The sequence below is a fragment of the Odocoileus virginianus genome, chromosome 11 (genome assembly GCF_023699985.2).
Source record: "Odocoileus virginianus isolate 20LAN1187 ecotype Illinois chromosome 11, Ovbor_1.2, whole genome shotgun sequence".
In the NCBI taxonomy this organism is placed as follows: domain Eukaryota; kingdom Metazoa; phylum Chordata; class Mammalia; order Artiodactyla; family Cervidae; genus Odocoileus; species Odocoileus virginianus.
In genome coordinates this window covers 39,359,989-39,382,821 of record NC_069684.1, presented here as the reverse complement: position 1 = coordinate 39,382,821, position 22,833 = coordinate 39,359,989, and the positions used below count along the sequence as shown (strand labels likewise).

Below are 22,833 nucleotides of genomic sequence, written 5' to 3'. Positions count from 1 at the left end.
GCCCCTGATGGGGGTCCTCTCAGCACTTGTCTCACAGAGGTTCAGAAAGACCCTGCAGGCCGATTCTGGAATAGGCAACTTTCTTTTTGAAATAACTTTTTTTTTTTTGGTAACGTTCCTTTACCGTTCAACCATCTGCCTACCACAGTGCCAATTATGACTGTCAGTTAGGGAATGGTGACGTCTGTCCAGTGGAAACTAGCTGAGATCACATTTGGATCTTAAAACATTGATACTTTCTTTTATGTAAGGTCAGACCTTTCTTTTTCCTGGGACTTTTCAGGTCTCAGACCATAAATAGCTTTCTTACTTCATCCCGTACTCTATCCTTGGTAGAATCTTTGATCTCCTCACCCCTTTGACTCTTCCCAGATCTGTATCTGCAGGGATTCTCAACCAAGGACACTTGAAAAAAATCACAAATGCTCCAGGCCTCATCCCAGACCAAGTAAGTCAGTCTCGGTGGGTGGGGCCCAGTCATGGATATTCTTCAAAATCATCCCAGGCTGTTCTCAGCAGCCAGATTGAGAGCCTGGACTGGCAGGTTGCTATAGGATTTCTCCTCCCCCTGAACACCCTGCTTATCATCTCAGCACCACCTGAGGCATCAGTCTGCCTTACCCCCACCTTTCCACCCCCTCAACTCCCCTGCTGCCCTCCCATGTTAGATAGTCATTAATGATTTTGGTGGAGCTCACTGCACCAGTCAACAATGCTGGATCTTTATCCTGTCTGCTTTCGACCTAACTCCCAGGAAAAGAGAACTTGCTGCAAAAATGTGGTCCCTTACTGAGGACTTCCTTGGTGGTCTAGTAGTTAAGACTTCACCTTCCAATCAGGGGATATGGGTTCGATCCTTGGTTGGGGAGCTAAAATTCCACAGGCCCCATGGCCAAAAACCCAAAATATACAACAGAAACAATATTGTAAATTCAAGAAAGACTTTAAATATGGTTGTATCAAATATATATGCAGAATATATATATATATAAATGGTCCCTTACAACTTTATGATACCCAGCACTTGAAGGACTTCACCTCCTTTGACTCATCTTTTTGTTGACTGACGTGGTACCTGCTCCAAATATGATCTTTCTTCACATCAGTCACTCACTTTCCCTCTAGGCAGGCATGTGTCCTTTTTCTTTAGGAGAACATTGAGGCCAACCAGAGGAAGCTGCCCAATGCCATTATTTCATCCTTCCTCTGTTGTCTTCTTACCCTTCCCTTCAGTCTTCAGGAAGAAAAATTCCACTTTCATTTATTAAACACTGTGGAGTACCAACCATGTGCAATGAATTACACTACAGTTTAAAAGACCTACTAGAAAACAATTAACAAGAATTCATAGGAGAGATGTAAATTCTTAACATGAAGAAATTTAAATAGGTGATAAGTATTTAGGACAGAGAGATCAATTCTGATGGCCGAGGGAAAGTTATCACATAGAAAGTTATCACATTGATGGTGACATTGGGCCAGGTCTCGAATAGTGCAAGGATTTTAGCAGTCAAGTATTAGGCGGAAAGCACTTCAAATTCAAGAGGACAGGGTGGCCAAAGGCACCAGGTTGTGATGTGTATGATTTGATCTGGAAATAGTGAACAGCTGGATATAGCTGGAATATGGCACATAAGGTGCCATATTCTTTCTAAGTATTTCTTTCAAAATATTTAATCTTTCTAAATATTTCACCTTTACCAATATCCTGAATCTTGTTCATTTTAACATCATCTAAAATTTAATATGCACAACTACCTTTGCAGGTATTTTTGGCCTTTTGTCTGCTGGCTCCTTTTTTAAACTTTATATATACATATGTCTTCCCTTTCCTATAAGAAATCATTTTGACCCTGATTGTCTTGATATATACCATACCAATTCCTTTATTCCTCTGCCAAGCTCTCAGAGCATGACTTATACTTTATTTTACTCCCCTTTGCATGGTCCTCACCTTACCCTCCTATTCTAGCTTCCAGGCTCCTCCCACTTTCCTCATCCCCTGCCTCCCTCCTCACCCCTGCAGAAAGGCTCGGTTATTCAGCTTATTCAGACAAAAGATCATTGGTCAGTCTTCATTCTCTTTAGCCTCTTAGCAATAGCTGGCATTATTGGTAACAGCATCTTGAAAGTATTCTTATCTAAAGTAGCTGGGAGGGTGCTTGTTCTTTGAACTCCTACCCCCTCTTCCACACATTGGTGGTCTTTGCTAGTACTTCTTCCCCTTCTTAACTGTTAATATCCTAAAATACTTTTCTCTGTCCCTTACTTGTTTCATTCCTTTATTCATTCTTTCACTCTAAGATCATTTATTGAACACATGCATGAGGCCAGGCATGTTGCTAAACACAAAGGTAAATCTGGATTTCTCTGTGCACACATGGATTTTAACATGCTTTCTATTCTTATGGTTCCAGTTTCTACCTCTGCATGAGAACTTTCTAAATCTACATTTTCTGCTGTGACTTCTCACCTGGACACTCATTCTCTGATTCAAGTTATCCACATATATATCTTTTGCATCTATTCAAACATAATTTGCTCAAAAATAAATTCATTTCCTCAATGAAAATCAGTTTTCCTGCCTCAGATTATTTACCTCAGTCAATGAAGTCATCATTCTAGTCGTCTATGCTGGAAATTTGACTATGATATTTTACACTTATCTCTCAGTCAATTTTGTATCCAATCTGTCACTATATTCTTATTGTTCTTTCTTAAGGATGTCTTTAAGAGCCACTCTTACTCTATTTTTATAGTCACCCACTTGATCCAGGCTTTCATCACCTCATATATACTACTACCATAGACAATAATTGGTCTCTTTATTTCCAGTCTCACCCTCCTTAAATACATTCATCTTACGAACAGCTGCCATAATAATCTTCCTAAAACACCATTTGGTCACATTCTTTCTGGTGACATTGCATGCCCACCACATCACATCTCATCTCTTTAGTCTAACTCTAGTTCTCCACAGTCAGACCACTCATTTCACAGTTCAGCCACTCTCCTTCCACTCAATGTGTTTGTCCCTATGACCTCTGCAATATTTTCCCAAACATATCAAGCTAATTTCCACCTCTTTCCTTTGTTCCCCTTGCCTGCCTACCTTCTTGATGTCTGCACACCCTGGTACAACCAGGTGAAGTCTCACATACTTTCTTTCTGGAGCCTTATCTGGCTCCTGAAAACTCCAGGAATCTCTCTTCTCTTCAAAAGCCAGTTATCCTTAGAGGCTTTTTACCATACAGCTTAGCTCTTTTTACATGCTATTAGTATGACACATTGTTTCCTGCCTTTTAATCAGCTCCTTCCCAAATAGATGGTAGACTTCTCAGGAGCAAAACTTGTGTTATTCCCTTCAACCTGCCAGGGCACCTAGCAGATTTCTTATCCTATGTTCTGTGCTTAATATGTAGTATGAATTAATTGTTATAATTATCTATCCTTCAATAAACTGGTTTAAACCAAAGAAAGACTCTACAAGGACAATAGGAAACAGTATTTACACTGTATATAAAAGGGATCATTTTCCACTCTACAACATTAATATCTAATCTGCATATCAGTTTTGATGTAGATGTCTCTCTCCGACTCAAAAAGAGTCAGTTAAAAGGTAGTCATAGAGCCTCTAAATCTAAATATTAAATTATATGAAATACAGGGGTTGTAATAACTCTTTAAATGATATCAAGGTGGGACTTCCTGGTGATCCAGTGGTTAAGACTTCACCTTCCAACATAGGGGAAGTGGGTTCAATCCCTGGTTGGGGAGCTAAGATCCCATATGCCTTACTTATGGTCAAAAAACCAAAACATAAAACAGAAGCAATATTGTACTAGATTCAATGAATACTTTTAAAATGGTCCATATCCCCAAAAAATGACAACCAGGTGAATTCAGTCTACCAAATTCAGATTGGGGAGTGGGATGGAACCCACAGGACAGATGTCCCTATATTTTTAAAAATAAAAAACAACAACAGATAACAAAGGAACTAGAGCAAGAGAGAGAGGAGAAGTCTATAGATTGAGATGAACCTAAGAGACATATCCAATACTTTGGCCACCTCATGCGAAGAGTTGACTCATTGGAAAAGACCCTGATGCTGGGAGGGATTGGGGGCAGGAGGAGAAGGGGACGACAGAGGATGAGATGGCTGGATGGCATCACCAACTTGATGGGCATGAGTTTGAGTGAACTCCGGGAGTTGGTGATGGACAGGGAGGCCTGGCGTGCTGCGATTCATGGGGTCGCAAAGAGTCGGACACGACTGAGCAACTGAACTGAACTGAACTGAAGAGACATATCCACCAGTCACAGTGTACAGACTTATAGGATTCCAATTCAAGCACATAAAGTGAAAAAAGGTGTTTTCAAAGATAGATGGGGAAATGTAATATGAATGCTGAATATTTATAATGTTGAGAAATTATTAATATTTTTAGAAGTGATAATAGTACTGGTTATGTTGGTTAAGGGTCCTTTTCTTTTTGGAATACATACTGAAATATATACAGATAAAATTATATGATGTTGGAGTTTGCCTCAAAATAGTTGAGGAAGAGAGACAGAACAAGGATACCCATGTGGTAAATTGTTGAAGCTGAATAATGAGTACCCCCAGGTTAATTTATATTATTCTCTCTACTCTCTCTCCTTTTATATGTTTTTAAAATTTTCCCAGTAAAAATATTTTTAAGTAGTCACTGATGTTAAGAAATTCTTATTAAATATTTTGGAGTGACAATAGTACTATGGTTATGGTTTTTGAAAAGGAGTCCTAGTCCTTTAGAAATTAAAAGTCGGACACGACTTAGCGACTAACAGCAATAACACGCTGTGTCTACACTGTCCGGTGAGGTAACCACCATTGTTACTGAGCACTTGAACTGTGGCTAGTCCAAATTGAAATATGCTTTAAGAGTAAAATACACACTGGATTTTGAAGACTTCATGTCAGAAAAAAAAAGGAAAGAAAGTAAACTATCTAATGATGTTTTTATGTTGTGTTAGTTTGCTGGAGCTGCCATAGCAAAGTGCCACATACCAGGTGACTTAAACAACAAACATTTATTTTCTCACGATTCTGAAGGATAGAAATCTGAGTTCGGTGCGTCAGCAGGATTGGTTCCATCTGAGGCCTTTCGTGCTGGCTTGTAGATAGATAGCCATCTTCTCTCTGTTATCACCTGGTCTTCCTCTGTGTATGCCCGTGTCCTCATTTTCCCTCCTTAGAGGAACACCAGTCACATCAGTTTAAGGCATGCCCTAAAAAGTCTCATTTTAACCTAAGTGCCTTTTTAAAGATGCTATCTCCAAATGTAGTTGCATCATACAGTACTGAGAGTTAGGACTTCAACAAAGGAATTTGGGGGCAGATACAACTTAGCCCATAAACATATGTCAAAATGATAATATTTTGGATATATTTCATTAAAGCATTATTCAAATGCATGTCACTTGTTTTGCTTTAGTGTTTTTTAATGGGGCTACAGAAATGTGGCTTGCATTTTATCTCTATAGGATGACAAAGTTCATTTCTTTGGACTGGTAAGACACTGTATCCATCACCAGTTAGAGGAGTAAGAATAAGTCTTAATTCTGAATATATTTCTCAGTTTCAATTTAATTTCACTTTTAGTACTTAGTTTAACTGAGGTATTATTAATGAGCAAAAGCAGTGAGATGGTACATGAAAAATGAAAGTGAAAGTCACTCAGTCGTGTCCAGCTCTTTGCAACCCCATGGACTATACAGTCCATGGAATTCTCCAGGTCAGAATATTGGCATGGGTAATCATATTAACAGAAAAGAATCTAAATTTCCTAAAACATCTTTTAGATATTTTATCTGGATCATCTGGTAAGGCTGTTGAGGACCCTAGAATGTTGGCAAGGTGTATGCACTAAACCATCTGTAGGGATGGCTGAAAAAGTTATCTTGAGACCTTTGAGAATTCTGCAGTAGAATCCCGTTGACAACTTTATCAGCTACAGTGTTCAGCGGACCTTGAAGAAATGTAAAACTCTTGACTATAGCTGCTTTTTAAAGGCTTCATTTTTTTTCCCCCAACACTCTTGAAAGACATAATGATTCTACCCAAAGAATTTTACCATTGTGTGTTTCTAACCCATTGCATTCTTTTATGTTTATTTTTATGTAGTTTTGCATTTAAAGCAAGTACTCTATTTACACTGAACTTTTAAGATAAGAAAGAACTAAATTAAAGCCACTGTGTACCATGCTGTTATCTTACTATGTATTTTCTATCTTATGACCTCCCATGCTGTTTTCATAATACTTGAATTTTATCACCCCTGCTCTCCCTAGGACTTAATTAACTTTACTATAATGCATAGTAGTCATCCGTGTAAACATTTTTGAAGGACTGAACAACAAACAAGTTCTGTTTTATAACAGTTATGATTTTTCTTTCATATTTTTGTCCATCATCTAATCTGTATGAGACCCAGTGTTTCATTGCATAGACCTTATAACCCCTTAATACCCTGATTCTAATGAGAATATCTGTTAAACAAATTGTATGATAGAAGTAATAATTTGAAATTTCCCTGCAGCTATGCATTTTTAGAGGAGAATAACAGAATTTCAAAAGCATAGATTACTCTTGTGAAATGGTCATTTTTGTTCCTAGTCTTCAGGTATTATCTTCTTATAAATGATACCACTAGGATTTTTCTTGTGATCATAACATTTGGTTACTTGAGTATGAAACATTTGTGATGATAGTGATCCTAGAGAATTAGCAGCAGCAAAAGCATCACTCTGAATCAAAGAAGAGCCTTCATCATGATCAACATCATGATGAATTATTTTATGTCTACAAGGCATTTCTCACCCGGACTATCCTAGCAGCATTTGGAAGCATATGTTTCATTTCAAAGTGTTTTCAGATCATTTTTGCTGGTGTGGTGAGCATCAACCCCACCCTAGTCAAGAATGGAGAAGAGCTAATAGTATGTAACAGTTAAGAGGGTACATCCTGTAATCGGAACACCTGTATCGCATTCCCACCCTACCACTTATTAACTAAGTGACTTTAAACGAGTTTGCTTTTCAGACTCTTCAACTGTAAAATTCAAATAGTAACAGTAATAAATAATGATATCTACTTCACAAGGTTGCTGTAGGATTAAATGGGTTAGTATATGTAAAACAGTTTGAATATTCCCTGACATTTTATTGTCATTTAGTGAGATATTTTTTCTCATCATAACTTTCAATGTGGAAACGTTTTCATATGGTAGAAGTTGGTCTATCAATTTGGTTGAAGAAAAAAAGAAAAAATATAGCCCACTAACTAGTATGTGTACTAATGTAATAAGGATCCATCAGTGTAGTAATGGTGTCCTCTAAGAATTATCTGAGCATCATTTTAGCCCTATAACATTTACCTTGTTGAGATTAACTGCATATTTGCCATCAACTATTATGATCCTTACCTTCAAGAAACTTTCATTTTGGTTAGGGAAGTCAACATTTACATACCTAACTAAGATACAAGACGAAGGATCAAATGTCTAAACTGAATGTTCAAAGGGTGTTGTGTTTTAGAGGCAGCATTCAAAGATGGGTTGCATTTGCACTAAACCTTGAAGGATGAGCATGTGGAGATGGAAGAAAAAGGTTTTAGGCTGAGAGGACATCATGACTATCTCTCAATGTTTTCTTCACTTGGAATCTTTAAGACATAGGTAACAGAAATTAAATTCAAGTGTACTTAACTTTTTAAAAATAACAAAACCCTTTACTGACTGGTGTAACTGCACAGTCCAGAGGTAGATAGAGCTGTCAGAGCCAGATCCAGACATTCCAATAATGTCTTTAAATATCTGCCTCTCTCCATGTTTCAGCTATACTGTTCTCTGTGTTGACTTCATTTGCTGGCAAGTTTGAGCCCTATTCACTCTGACACAGGCTAGCCCTCAGGCTTACATCTTAAGAAGTTGTCATCCTAACTGAGAGAGGGCTTCTCCTTCTAACAGTTCTGACAGATGTACAGTGATTGGCTTTGCTTGTTCACATTGCCGTCTGTTATCATAGAGGCCAGGCCAGATAGGTAGATTGGTGAGGGGGTACTTGGCCTGATCCATGCAGTCCCATATAACCACTAGAACTGAGTGGGGGAGAGGAGACTTCCCATATTTATATTTGGTCTATCAACAGAGGAGGGATGGCATGCCCTTATGATAGAATAGAGAGGATGAAGATGGATTATTTTTTGACTCATCTCCCTCTCACTTAGAGAATGCTGTGAAGTACAGTTAAATCATTAGAGTGGAACCATTGTAATTTCCCATCAGAGCTTCCTTGATCTTCTGCTTCTCTGAATTCCTATAGCACCTATAAACTCCACTAAGCAATGTAACACTGAATCACATACTGTTTTATAATCTATAGTGAGACTGTGTTTTAGCATTCTCCAGAAAAACAGAACCAATAGGATGTGCATGTTTTACACATATCTATATGTCTCTCTCTATATATCTGTATCTGTCTATCTCTGATATTTTTAATAAAGAATTGGCTCACATGATTAACAAGGCTGGCAAGTCTAAAATCTACAGGGTGGATTGGCAGGCTGGAGACCCAAAAGAGTCAGTGATCCAATTCGAGTCTGAAGGCAGTCTTTTATAGAAGCAGCAAGAGCCAGTGTTGCAGATAAAGTCTAAAGGGAGCCTGCTGGAGAATTCTCTGCTGAGGGAGGCCAGTCTTTTTGTCCTATTCAAGTCTTCAACTGATTAGATAAGGCCCACCCACATCACAGAGGACAATCTGCTTTACTCAAAGTCCACCAATTTAGATGTTAATCTCATCCAAAAACACTCTCACAGAAATATTCAGAATGTTTGTATCAAATATCTGGGTATTCTAGTCCATGGTCCAGCCAAGTTGTCAAACAAAATCAATCATCACAGATTGTTTTTATGTTTACCTTTATTTTATCTGTTCCTGTGTTCTGGTGGTTTTTCTCTTTGGAAATATTCTAGTTCTTGTTCTGCCATTTCAAAGAGATGTAATTACTTTTTAATCAAAAAGGAAATTTGTATCAGTTGATTGTAATTTCAGTTTTTTAATAAAAGGGTTTTTATTTATGACAACGTTAAATTTTAAACAGTTAATATTGTTAGTTAGTTAATCCTAATAGTTAATATTGAAAAATAACTTTGTCCCTTTTGAAATTACTAATATTATCTAAAACCAAAAATGATGGTGAGAGGAGTGGTTATTTTTGAAGAAACCTTTTAAATTGTTCTGTTTAGACTGTTTATTGTTTGGATGAAAGGTTGCTATTCATGGCAAGCAAACTTGGTATATAAAGATTGGAATTTTCCAAAACTAAATATTACCAATTGTAGAAAGAATTCTTAGTAATACCGTTTAGTAATATTTGATGTATTTAAAGTATTTGATGTATTTATATATGTAATATATTTTATATATCTGTATTTTCCATATTTATAAACTTATCTGTTATATAAAGTAATACAGGCCTTTAGATTAAAACCTAGATTGGAATTATTATAACTTTTAGGAGGACCTCAACACAGAGCTTGTAAATTTTTAGATTTCTTTAAGAATCTTCATGGGCTTCCCTGGTAGCTCAGCTAGTAAAGAATCTGCCTGCAATGCAGGAGACCCAGGTTAGATTCCTGGGTCAGGAAGATCCACTGGAAAAGGGAGAGGCTACCCATCTCAATATTCTTGGGCTTCCCTGTGGCTCAGCTGGTAAAGAATCTGCCTGCAATGAGGGAGACTTAGGTTTGATCCCTGGGTTGGGAAGATCCCCTGGACAAGGAAATGGCTACCCACTCTGGTGTTCTAGCCTGAAGAGTTCCATAGACTGTATAGTCCATGGGGTCGCAAAGAGTCAGACATGACTGAGCGACTTTCACTTGCACCCACTTCAGTATTTTTGGGCTTCCCTGGTGGCTCACCTGATAAAGAATCCTGATGCCTGCAATGTGGGGGACCTGGGTTTGATCCTGGGGTTGGGCATATCCCCTGGAGAAGGGAATGGCTGCCCATTCCACTATTCTGGCCTGGAGAATCCCCATGGACAGAGAAGCCAGGCAGGCTACAGTCCATGGGGTCACAAAGAGTCAGACAGAACTGAGCGACCAAGCACAGCACAGCACAAGAATCCTTGTATCCATATTTTCTCAGTTCCAGATAAAAGCAGTTGTTTCAGTGCCTCTTAAATGCAAATGCAATGACTACGAGTTACATAAGTAAAGTCCTCTGACCCCTTTTTCTTCCAAAGCCACTATTCCTCGCTGTCACCATCCAAGTTATTTATTAGAGACTCAGATATATGGGGGCTTCCTTGGTGGCTTAGCTGGTAAAGAATCCTCCTGCAATGCAGGAGACCTGGGTTCGATCCCTGGGTTGGGAAGATCCCCTCGAGAAGGGAAAGGCTACCCACTCCAGTATTCTGGCTTAGAGAACTCCATGTACTATACAGTCCATGGGGTCACAAGAGTGACCCCATGAGTCGGACAGGACTGAGCGACTTTCACTTTGAGACATGTGGGGCACCAGACAGAAATATACTGTTAGGCAGCTGTTCGGCTAAATGAGTTTAAAAAAACAAAAAAAGGGGTATATAGCTATATCAGAATTAAGATAGGTTTTTTGTTGTTGTTGATCAAATAATTATCTTTAAAATCCTAAAAGTTTTTTCAATGTCTGTTTAATTTCACATTACTCTTACATAGTTTTATAATGTCTATCATGATGTTATGTAAGATGAAGAGATACAAAGCTATAGAGAGAATAAAAAATGAACAGTAGGTAAAGGAGAAGAGTCAAGGGAGAAAAATAACAGAATCAGAAAAAGTTGGGTCTTGCCTGCCAACATAGTGGTTATCCCCTGTATACCCTGGATATATATACAGTGTTTTCTCCTGTTTTAGGGCTATTTCTTACAGACTGGAGGTGCAGATAAATGCCCCTTTGCTTCCCAGTGTTCTGACTACAAATACCGCTCACATCTGTAGACATCTTCAGACTGTTAAAATCTTTATATCAATTGAAATACAATTCTCAATGCAGATAGCTGTTTACCCTTTCTTGGTAAAGAAGAGGCTGAACTCATTTGTAGGACTCTAAGAGATCATGCTGTATAACAATACCCCAGTTATCTGGAGCTCAGTCGCTCAGGTTCCTTCAGAAACAGAAATCCAATCCCTCAGGAAATGGCCTAGTTTGGTTAGGTTTTTCCATCATTGATTCCACCATATATACAAAGCTCCTGTTATATGTAGGGCTCTGTGGTAAGTACTAGGGGAAAGTAATGAGCAGGTTCTCTCAGCCTGTCTTTGAACTCTTACCCAACTCTGAAGGTCCATCTCGAATGTTGTCATCAGTGAAAACTCCCCAGAAGCCCACAATGCTTGAGCTTACCTTTGACTCACTAATTCATCTGACGCTGTGCTGCCCTGCTACAAGCAAGGTTTCTGGTTTTAGGCTTCATTTATGTCTCTCACAGTCCACATTAGACACTAGGTAAACATTTGTATTGACTTGATAGTGAAATACCTGTCCACAGCCTCAGCTATCCTCAAAGGCTTCCTGGAGCGTGTTTCTCCCGCAGTCTTTTTTTTTTTTTTATAAGTTTGGTTGCCTGCCTTTCTGGCCTCTGCAAATGAGAAGTGAATGGGAGTGGGGAAAGGTTTTTACTGAAACAGTCTCATAATGTGGAGCTGGAAAATTCAAAGCAGCATTACCATGGCAACATATTTTCATAATGATGACCTGCTTCACTAAGAAAAGTTAAATGATATTTTTTACCCTTTGTTTGAGAAGGAAATAGCAACCCACTCCAGCATTCTTGCCTGGAGAATCTCATGGACAGAGGAGCCTGGTGGGCTGCAGTCCATAGGGTCACAAAGGGTCAGACACGACTGAGCAACTAACGCACACACACCCTTTGTTTACAGTAGTGGAGAACTATATAACAATAAGATGCTGGTTATGTGAAAAAAATCAATTGTGTAAATCTGGAGGTTATCTCCCCAAGTTCTTCACTGGTGAGACGAGACACAGCAGAGCCCCCTTGAGCTCTGTAGTATGTTTATTTGCATATTGCTGCCAGGACACTTTGTATTTCTGTTATTTCACTTTTAAAGAGTGCAGTCCTGTGCCTGTATGCTAAGTTGCTTCACTCATGTCCGACTCTTTGAGCCTCTTTGGATTGTAGCCCATCAGGCTCCTCTGTCATGGAGGTTCTCCAGGCAAGAATACTGGAGTGGGTTGCCTTGCCCTCCTCCAGGGGATCTTTCCAACCCAGGGATTGAACCCATGTCTCTTATGTCTCCTGCATTGGCAGGTGAGTTCTTTACCACTAGTGCCACCTGGGAAGCCCCCAAAGAGTGCAGTTACCAGCCTTATTTAGATGGTTTCAAGATCCTCAAAGAAGCCTATTACATAAGTAAGAGCTTTAAGGAAAGGAAGGAGACAAAGACAAAATATGAAAAATAGACATCCTGGTCAAGCCCAGAGTTTTTCTGTAGTGGATGCTTTGAGGTATGGCAGGAATTATTTCTGATCTGGCTCCTTCATTCTTTGACCTGTTGAAGTTTCAGGTCTTTGTGTGTTAGTAGCTCAGTTGTATCCGACTCCTTGCGACCCCATGAACTGTAGCTCTCCAGGTTTCTCTCTCTGTGGAATTCTTCAGGCAAGAATACTGGAGTGTATTGCCATTCCCGTCTCCTTTCAAGTCTTTAGGAGAAAGCTTTTAAATTAAAATTTTATAAAGCAGCCGTTTCTTGAATACTTGTGTAAATAATATTAATTTTTACAAGCAATTCTGAGTTGTTATTTTTGATTATTTACATTGCATTAGATTTCTCAAAAGCTATTTTAAAAAAATTACAATAGGAAGGCCTGTCCATTGTTATTTTTCAAAGGAAAGCTGATTTTCACAATATTATTCACATTTTGTAAACAGCATCAATGAACCTGCACATAAAAGGTTAAATGTTTGCAGACTATTCTTTTTTTGCCTCAAAGATCAGAGACAAATTACTATTTTTATTTTACATTCCCTTGATGAGGATAATGATAAACAGCTGTCACTTCAGTGCTTCGACTGCAAAGAATCCTATCACAGTCCTATAATTTAAACAAAGAAAAAATACACAGTCATACACAGTATTCATACAGAAAAGAGAATGATAGAGAATTTGCTTAAGGGAGCATTTGCTCTCTGCAGTTACTCGGTTAAAGGAAAAAATTCTACATATGTACATTTCCCCCATTCATCTTAGACATATTAGAAGGGACAATTACTCCTTTCTTTCTAAAATCATAACTTGAATTCTGTGACTCCCCATCATGCCCATGGTCTTATCAGAGTAGTTAAGATTTGCATGTAACTACATATCTACTAGGATTTCCAAAACCTAAAGAGAATTTCTAATTATTTTACTGGTTATTCTGAAATGTTTCTTCTTTTTTTTTACTGTTGAGAATTGAACTGTTCAGTGTTCTCTATTCACTCCAATTTTTTGCTTATCACTTGCATCTGGTTTCAAAAAGTGAAAGTCAATGTCTTTTGCATATTTTGATATGCAAAAATTAAAGCAAAGCTAAAATTTAAGTATAGGGTTAAGTGGCAAAATTTAGTGTTTCTATATGAAAATAGAAATGGTGGTATAATTTTCCTGGTGTTTCATTTTCCTAGAGGTTCTTTTAATAAATACTGTTTATTCTGGTTTTCTCTTTTGGCCCAATCATATTTTTTATTTTTACAAATATAAGTATTTAAATGTCATCTTTTCCTAGAAACTCTTTTTACATTTATTATTTTATCTGTGAAACTGATTTGACAAATTATGGGTTTTTCCCCTTTTCATAATAGTTCTTGTTTTTTTAATACCTAACAAAAAATAAAAATTGGCTTCACATTGTAGCCAGGTATCAAACCCAGGTCTCCCGCACTGCAGGCGGATTCTTTACCAGCTGAGCCACCAGGGAAGCCCAGGAATACTGGAGTGGGGAGCCTATCCCTTCTCCAGGGGGTCTTCCTGACCCAGGAATCAAACCGGGGTCTCCTACATTGCAGGCAGATTCTTTATCAGCTGAGCTACCATCATAGCCCTTCACATTATATTCACCTTATATTTATTGAACGTTTCAGCTCTCAGAGCCTCAGCATGCTCTTAGGTTGACGCTAACAGTGGTACCCACCTCCTAAGATTTGGTGTGGATCTTCTATGTAAAGTGTTTAGCACAGTACCTAGAACACAGTAAGTGCTCAAAAATGTTCCTGGCAGAGAAAGTATGTTGATGCTAAAATGCCATCATCCCCTTTTGTTAAATACGACAGCAAAATCCAAATATGTTTCAGGTCAGAGAGACGAACTAAAATGCATTTTATCTATTATGGAGATATATATTGCTCTATGGAAAAGATGTTTTCCTCACAAAGCTATAGGTCATGTATTTTCACTTGATATATACATGATTTCATCGTCATTTTATTATCCTCACTATAATCAGGGTTTCCCTGGTGACTCAGATGGTAAAGAATCTGCCTGCAATGCAGGAGACCTGGGTTTGATCCCTGGGTCAGGAAGATCCCCTGGAGAATGGAAAGACAACCTGATCCAGTATTCTTGCCTAGAGAATCCCACGGGCGGAGGAGCCTGGTGGGCTACAGTCCATGGGGTCGCAAAGAGTCCGAGGTGACTCAGCAACTAATACTTTCACTTTCACTATGATTAAGTAGTAGTGGATCCTAATTCATCAACTTGGGATTCCTCTCATCTCCAATTTTGTAACAAATAGGCACTCTTAGAGATCTTGAAATGTACTGAGGCAGCTTCCTTGATTTAGGCAAAGCCTTTTTAGTGTTAACTCCTCCTCCTCCTTCTCTTTCTCTGGTGCATCAAGCTTTGTGCTAGCTGCTGAGAAGGGCGAAATAAACAAGACCCTGGAGTCTAATAGTGGGAGCAGCATAACTAGGCTGGATATAAATCATAGATGGTAGTACAAGACACAGGTGAAGTACTGTGCAGGGAGTGATGGTGGGTCTGAGGGCCATTGGGAGTTTGTCTAGAAGAGGTGATGGTGAAGCTGACTTTTGAAAGATAAAAGGTCTTCACAGATGGGAGGAGGGGATTCCAGGGAAAGAGCCTAGCTTGTAGAAAACACGGCAATTTAAAAATAGTAGTTTGCTATTTTTATATTATTTGAATTGAAAATGTCTTGTGCTCCAATTTTTCAACTTAAATTTTCATAATGTGTGTTGAGAACCAAGTGGCTCTCTAACTCATTCCATGAATATTCAGAAAGGAAAGAAATAAACTAACATTATTGAGAACCCACAAGGCCCTTGGCTAGATTACTTCATATGCATTGTCTCATTTAACTTACACAAGTTTTTCAGAGAAAACTTGTGTATCTCCATTTTAAAGATGGGGAAGCTGAGTCTCAGTTACATTAAATAAGTGAGGTGTGGCCACACAACGGGTACCTGATAAAGCCTGAGTTTAAATTTGTACTTTCAAATACGATACCCTTAAGACAACATTGCAGTTACCACTGATTCTAGAATTTAGGCTGTGTGGCACACAATCTGCAGTAGTTTTTAATGCCCTGGGAAGAAGTTTTTTTCACTGCCTTTGCTGACCTTCCCTCTATCACTTTACCACTTTATCACCCTAGCTTTTTACCTATTTATCCCAAACCCTATTGAGCTTATATTGCAAATTAATAATAAAAGTAAGGAACTCCCTGATTTACTTCTTTCAGTGACCAAAGACCATTTAAAAAGAAATGGGATAGGGAAACAACTGTCATTATTGAGACTTCTAATCCCCTCTCTTGCTACAGTAGCAGTAAGATGCCTCAGAAATGTCCTCCAGTTGTCATCATGAAGTATGCGATTCGACTCTTAGGTTTGGAAAGTAACTGTTGTGTTTTAGAGTGAGCACATATTATTTTAATATTTTTAAGGTGTTAGAAAAGCAACAGAAGCCTATATAAATGTTTAGAACTAATTTCTATCTTTGTTATTGTTGATCTTGTGGCCTACAAATATGCCTTTCACACATACATATTGATCCAAAGTTAACACTTATTTATAGATCCATTTAAGCAATTCAGCACAGTGCTTTGCCGAGAACTGATTGGATGATTAAAAACCTGGCAGATCAAAGTAGGTACATTTCCAAAGAAAATTACTTCATGTCCACATTGGAAGCAATAAATTATATCCCCCTCTTTTTTTGCATTAGTAATTAAATCTTTCCAAATGCTAGAAAGCGGCCAGACCACTAACAATAGTTGTATCATGTTCTGGGGCTTAGATGGTTCAACCTGACTTGAAATGGAGACCATTTATTCTAAATTGATTTCAATGCCAAGCCAACAGGTCAGCCCTTAATGAGGAAGATGCCCAGCCCAGCCTCTGGTGGATAAGCCAAAATTAATTAACTCAAGTTGCAGAGTATAGAAAACAGATGCTTCTCTCATGTTGCACAAATAAATGCTTTGTGTTTGGATGTATTCTGTTTTATTCAAAGAATAACAAGTTGGAAGTTAAAACTGTAAGTTTTTCACAGTGGAGCCAGCCTTTAGTAGTGATGACAGAAGCATGAATTTATAGAACAAATTCCAGCAAGTGCATGGAAAAATGCATTATCCCCTCTATCTCTTATTTTGGCTCCAGGCCAGGCCTAGGAGATTTAGTTTTAAATCTGGACTGATCCAAGTGCTGATCCATTCCAGAGCAGACCTAGGAGTTCCAGAACAACACCAAGGTTATTTCTAATCTATAGAATCCCTGGAGACCCCTCCCAGAGGTTTACATCTGCATCAGATGTTTGGATTCAGTTCTTTGGCCAACTTGCAAATGGCTTAAGATTACATTGTTCTCTAGAGGTATGTTGTTAGGTGCACTGTTTATCTGATTGTCTGTCTAAACATTCATTCAGAATCCCAGTATTTTGCTTTTCCTTGATTGTGGCAGGCTAAAGGTAGAATAATAACTGCATGGTTCTGATCTCTTTTCAGAATAAATGGCTGTTTGATAAGATAAAGATGTTACCATCTGGTAGTACAACTTCAAATTCAGTAAACAGAAGTCAATCATATGATAATGTCTGGTATTTTTTTTCTTCTGAATCAATGTGAAATAATCCTTGTTTTTCTTTCCTTTCCGTTAGACTGAAAATGATGAGAATGGCCAAGCAGAAAACTTTTCTATGGACCCACAATTGGAGAGACAAGTGGAGACTATTCGCAACCTTGTAGACTCCTATATGTCTATTATCAACAAATGTATCCGAGACCTAATCCCCAAAACAATAATGCACCTTATGATCAATAATGTAAGTGTTTATCAGCTGTCTCATTTTTAACTTCTAATCCCATACTAGTGTGGAAATTGCTCATACTCTCTTCAGCTTCTTTGTGATATTTTCTGGATGGTCAAAACACCTATTACCCAGGCTTATCATTTTCCATTACAAGTGATAATTGACTGAGTGGAAGGGAACTTAGGAAAGAAAACATAAAACTTTTAGCTACAGTAAAGTGCTATTTCCTATTGGCTGTCTCCTCTAGAAGGGTGTGAATTTGCTCATGATAAAACAGAGCAAAAACACTATAGTCAAGGAATAAATTAGTTGCAAAGTCAGGAATAAAACCAGATACCCTGGCTCCTAGGCTTTGAAATTAAAGACAAAATATATCTATTCTTTTCTACATATTCATACAGAATATGGTAATATAGTTCTTCTCACCTTCTAAAAATTATAGAATACTATTTTAACCTAGCAAAGGGCTTTTTGCCCTATCCCCATGGATACAAAATCAGTTTCTTCTTCTTTTCTAAGGCAAGATGATAGAACCAAGGATCTCAAAGTAATTGATCTATATTTCATAGAATCTTTCCCTTTTCATGGTTATTTTTACAGCAGTCAGGAAATGATACTTAAATTACATGGTCTGGTTTGGTTCTTTTGGTAGCTACTTTGCTAAACTATAAATAATACCACAATTTATTTGAGAACTTATCTTTTAGATAAGATAGGCTACAATGGGATGTTTATAGCAGGCTTTTCTGACTCTTGAAAAGTGAAACACCAATTTATTCCTTGTTACCTTCTAAGGACACATTTTTATTTAAATCAATAATATATTATTAGCATTTGCTTGTAACAAAAATTAGATGGTAAAGTAGAAAAGAGCCCCACCCTGGAATTCAGGAGGAACCTGGATTCTCTACTTGGTTTTGCTTCAAACTGTGCTGTTATTGTCCAGTTGCTCAGTCATGTCTGACTCTTTGTGACCCCATGGACTACAGCACACCAGGCTTCCCTGTCCTTCACTGTCTCCCTCAGTTTGCTTACTCATGTCTATTGAATCAATGATACCATCCAACTGTCTCAACCTCTGTTGCCCCCTTCTCTTTCTGCCCTCAATCTTTCCCATCATCAGAGTCTTTTTTCAATGACTCAGCTGTTCGTATCATGTGGCCTAAGTATTGGAGCTTCAGCTTCAGCATGAGTCCTTCCAATGAATATTAAGGGTTGATATCCTTTAGGATTGACTGGTTTGATCTCTTTGCTATCCAAGGAACTCTCAAGAGTCTTCTCCAGCACCAGAGTTCGAAAGCATCAATTCTTCGGCACTGACCCTTCTTTATGGTCCAACTCTCACATTAGTACGTGACTACTGGGAAAACCGTAGCTTTGACCTTTGTCAGAAAGTGATATCTCTGCTTTTTAATACACTGTCTAGGTTTAACCTAAGACAGTCCTTTGTGTCTTTATTTCCTCCATATATAAAATATGAATCATAAAAAGGTATCTGGCTTAGGTATTTGTTCCCCAAGATAGTATATATGTAAGTATCAATACAATTAAAAGTATAGTTATAAGAAACTAATATAGCTGCCTACTAAAGAATTGAAATAACCATTATCCATATATTAAGATTCCTTTCAAAATTCTAAGTTTGACAGTTCGTTGTTCATGATGTATGAGCTCTTTGACTTGAAGACCCCAGTCACATGAGCAATCTTGTTTTTAACTCACTTTATTTTCATATACATTTCATTTATTCAAACAAGGTGAGTAGAATGCTTTGAAGTATCAGCAGCAGGTAAGCAATGTATTGGAAATATATTGGAAACTATAAATTATATAGTTAAGCTTAGTCAATGGCCTGCTGTGTGACCTGAAGCAAATCATTTGGCCCCTCTAGGCTGAACTCAGTCACTTCTAAAACTATACTAGGAACCCTGAGCTGCCCCCCAGAATTGTCAGAGAACATAATAAATGTGACTCTATGCCATTTTGAAAAATATAAAGTACTAAACAAATAGTCTGTGTATTTTTCAAATTACCCTCTTAACTTCACTTAAATGAGTTCAGGTTGTTTTGCTGTGGAATCCAGGCACTTGCTTATTTAAACATTTTCCTGATTAAGAATCATTTATCTTTTCACTGTTTTACCGAGAGTCATTAGTGCTGCCATCAGTTCAAACGCTGCTCTGCTCTGCACTATATTAAATCATCAGCACAGGAAATAGCACTTCCTGTCTATAGCTGTGAGGAGTGGTTTGACATAAATTAGTCAAAAGGAGGAAAAAAAAACTGATTGCAGATCTATCCTACTTTCACCTTCTCAAGAAACACACACACACAAAGAAACATGAGGATAATTGCCCTCACCCCTCACCACTCACTTGCTTTCTGAGATGGCAAAACCCCTACCTAAGGGTATTATCCATGGAAGTGAAGTTCTGCTAATTGTCCTCAGGGAGACCTCACATAAGAGTCATGAGAAAGAAGACTTCAATTAAGACTTGATCTCCAAGGTCAAACCTTGAAGTAGAGATTGATAGGAATGTGGAGAAAGTAAAAACATTATGTAATGCTGGATTCTTATGACATTATGGCTGTCTTTGTTTGAATGTAATTTTTCGTATCTACCAGAAAATAGTTTTATACATCTAGGATGATTACTTTTCTTTGGATATTATTTCATCTACATTTTAACCGTATATGTAAAAGTATATAGAGCTTCCCTGGTGGCTCAGTGGTAAAGAATCCACATGCCAATGCAGGAAATGCAGGTTCAGTCCCTGGTCTGGGAAGATCCCCTGGAGAAGGAAATGGCAACCCACTCCAATATTCTTGCCGGGAAAGCCCAATGGAGCCTGGTGTGCCACAGTCCATGGGGTCGCAAAGAGTTGGACATAACTTAGCGACTGAACAAAAATGAAAGTATGTAGTTTTCTATATGTGTGTGAATAATATAAATTTATATGTATAATTATGTATATGTAAAAATACAAATCCCCTTTTTAAAAAATACATTCTCATGACATCTTATGGTGCAGAACATCTGATCCCTTTTTGTTCATTTCAAAAGCACCCCTTTGAGTACGAGGAACAGAAACACACTGAACACCCAGCACTGTGTCATACATATGTGTTGATTTTTTTTTAACTTAAAGTGAAGAGATCTTCAAGTGAGAGAATTAATCATAGAATCATAACAAGAAAAACAAATACTTTGACTCCTCATTCTGAATTCCATCTACTTACCCTGCTGTTTCTATAAATGGTTGTGGGTGAAAAAGCTAGTTGTTCCTGCAGAACCCATAAATGCCTAAAACCGGGTCCTCTATTTGTTAACTATCACTATTGAAAGCCAGGCTGTGGCCTTTCCTCTATGAAATGGGAATGGCTACTCTGCCTTCTGAAAACGAATATGTTTCAGCCAACTTTCATAAAGTTCAGAATTTGGTGGGCAGTTTCCTTTGAAAGTTTACATTAAGTGTTCTGCCACTCAAGTCTCCATATGGAATTGTTTAAGAAGTTTAAAGCCAGCAATAAATGCCTCGCCTCAGACATACTGTAAGCCTTTGTCTATTGAAATGCAGCAGCTGTTTCATTGCTTAAACATACCAGGTAACAGCGGCACAAAGAAATAGCAAGTTTATGACAGGCGGTTTTTCCGGACAGGCTACAGGCAAAGCGACAGAGTTTTGTTTGAGACTTTAAAGAAAACACACATATAACACTGCATAGCAAGCATATCTTGATAGCCTCTTCTTCTAGCTCATACTACCAGCAGTTCTTGATCAGAGAATCAAGAAAGTGAATCCAGCTTTATTTGAAGTGTTAGTGGCAAAGTGGCACTTAAGTCTGTGTTTGAACCAATAGGACAGCCACCTTTTGGGTACTCATGATTTTGTCCAGTTTCAAATGAAGAAGTTGAGGCTTCAAGAGGCTGAGTGACTTGCCCAAGATCACACAGCTGGTGGTGGCAGGATCATGACTAAAATCTACCTTCATGTCTTCTCATTCATGGTCTGATATTCTCTCCAGTCCACCACCAGAGAGTGCACATGGCAAGATTCAGAACATTCTAAGTCAGTCTTCTCAAACTAGGGGGGTGGGCTCTGATCCACATAGCATATACATGTCTGTCTTCCCAGAGGGTTCATTTTACTTGAAAATTTGATTAGGGTTTGTTTGAATACAAGAAACAATGTTTTGAATCTTAACTAGTAAGTAATTTAAAACATTGTTCCTCGTTTTCAAACAAACCCAGCTAATATGAAATAGAATGTAAAGTTTTATGAAACATTTTAAGAACCAAATACAAAACCTAGAGGCATTTCACACTTGGAGCCTGTGCCCCTAGACCTCTGGAGGTCCACATTCACTCTCCTTGGCCATTAGCCCTTTGGTGGAAAATTAGTAACACGTGCCCTAGTTTCACAACTTACTGTAACTTTAATGTGTATGAAGTAGAGTGTTATTTTAAACATTCATTATTTGAAGGGAAAGGACATCTTAAATACCAGAGCACTGATTTGTTTCCACCAGTCAAGAATTCTGTATCCTGCTCAAGAAACAGATCCCAACTAAGACCCAGAAGCCCCAGAAGCCCCACTTTTGCTTCCCTCCACCCCGACCATCACTCACCACCAAGGGTAACTCTCCTGCTTTCTTATATCATAGATTAATTCTGCCTATACTTGAACTTTGGAATTGTACAGTATGTACTTTTTTCTGCCCATCTTCTTTGCTCAACCTTTGTGAGTCAAAGGATATTCCTTTTCAAAGAAGGAAAACTTGGTTGGTCTTTACCAAAATGAAATCCCTGGGAAACAGAAAGCAGTCTCAAGTAGAAATGAGAAAATTGTGAGATCCCAAGGAATCTATAAATTCTAACCAAGCCCCTCTCTAAAGCTTAACACAATTAAACTTCTTAATTAAGTTTTTATAGGTGTATTCATGTGAATGAAACTTATCACTGCGCCATTCTGTGGCCCCTCCTGTCTCAAAACAAAAAGGTTTTAAGGAAATGGTCTTCTTAGTAACTGAACTGTATGAAAACTTTATAAGTATCTCTTCTGTTTGTGAAGGCTTTAAATGGTTTTATTAATAAAGACAAAGAGGAAAGTTAAAGATTCAGAAATACTGCAGGTTGCTAGAGAAGGGTTAAAGTCAGAAAGAGAGGAAAACATGTGGAACATTTTTAATGACCTCACATTCCTTTACACTGAGCAGAACGACATGGTGCAGTAATGCCTGTTTATCTAGCCTGTGGAGTTTGAACTGGAATGAGGCTTTGTGCGTGAGAATTTTTTGGTGAACCTCACAAAGATGTATAGGTTATAAGGTGTTATAATTAAAGGCATAAAGATTCTTTGAAATCTCACATCCAAGTATAATTAGTTTAGGTCATGTTCTGTGAGGTATTTTCTCAATGCTATCATCTAAAAGGGATCCACTTGGCCTCCAATTGTGCAGAATCCTTGATTTAAATATT

The 22,833-nt window shown here is 38.0% G+C and overlaps 1 protein-coding gene across 7 annotated transcripts in view; it reads left to right on the top strand.

Moving 5' to 3' along the window:
• The window catches only part of DNM3 (dynamin 3), a 609,645-nt gene that overhangs the window by 548,758 nt on the left and 38,054 nt on the right, over window positions 1-22,833 (top strand). For all 7 annotated transcript variants that reach the window (XM_070474325.1, XM_070474326.1, XM_070474328.1 and 4 more), the window contains one exon: window positions 17,202-17,366. In XM_070474325.1, the coding sequence (XP_070330426.1) occupies window positions 17,202-17,366 (165 nt within the window). The remainder of the gene's footprint in view (window positions 1-17,201; window positions 17,367-22,833) is intronic.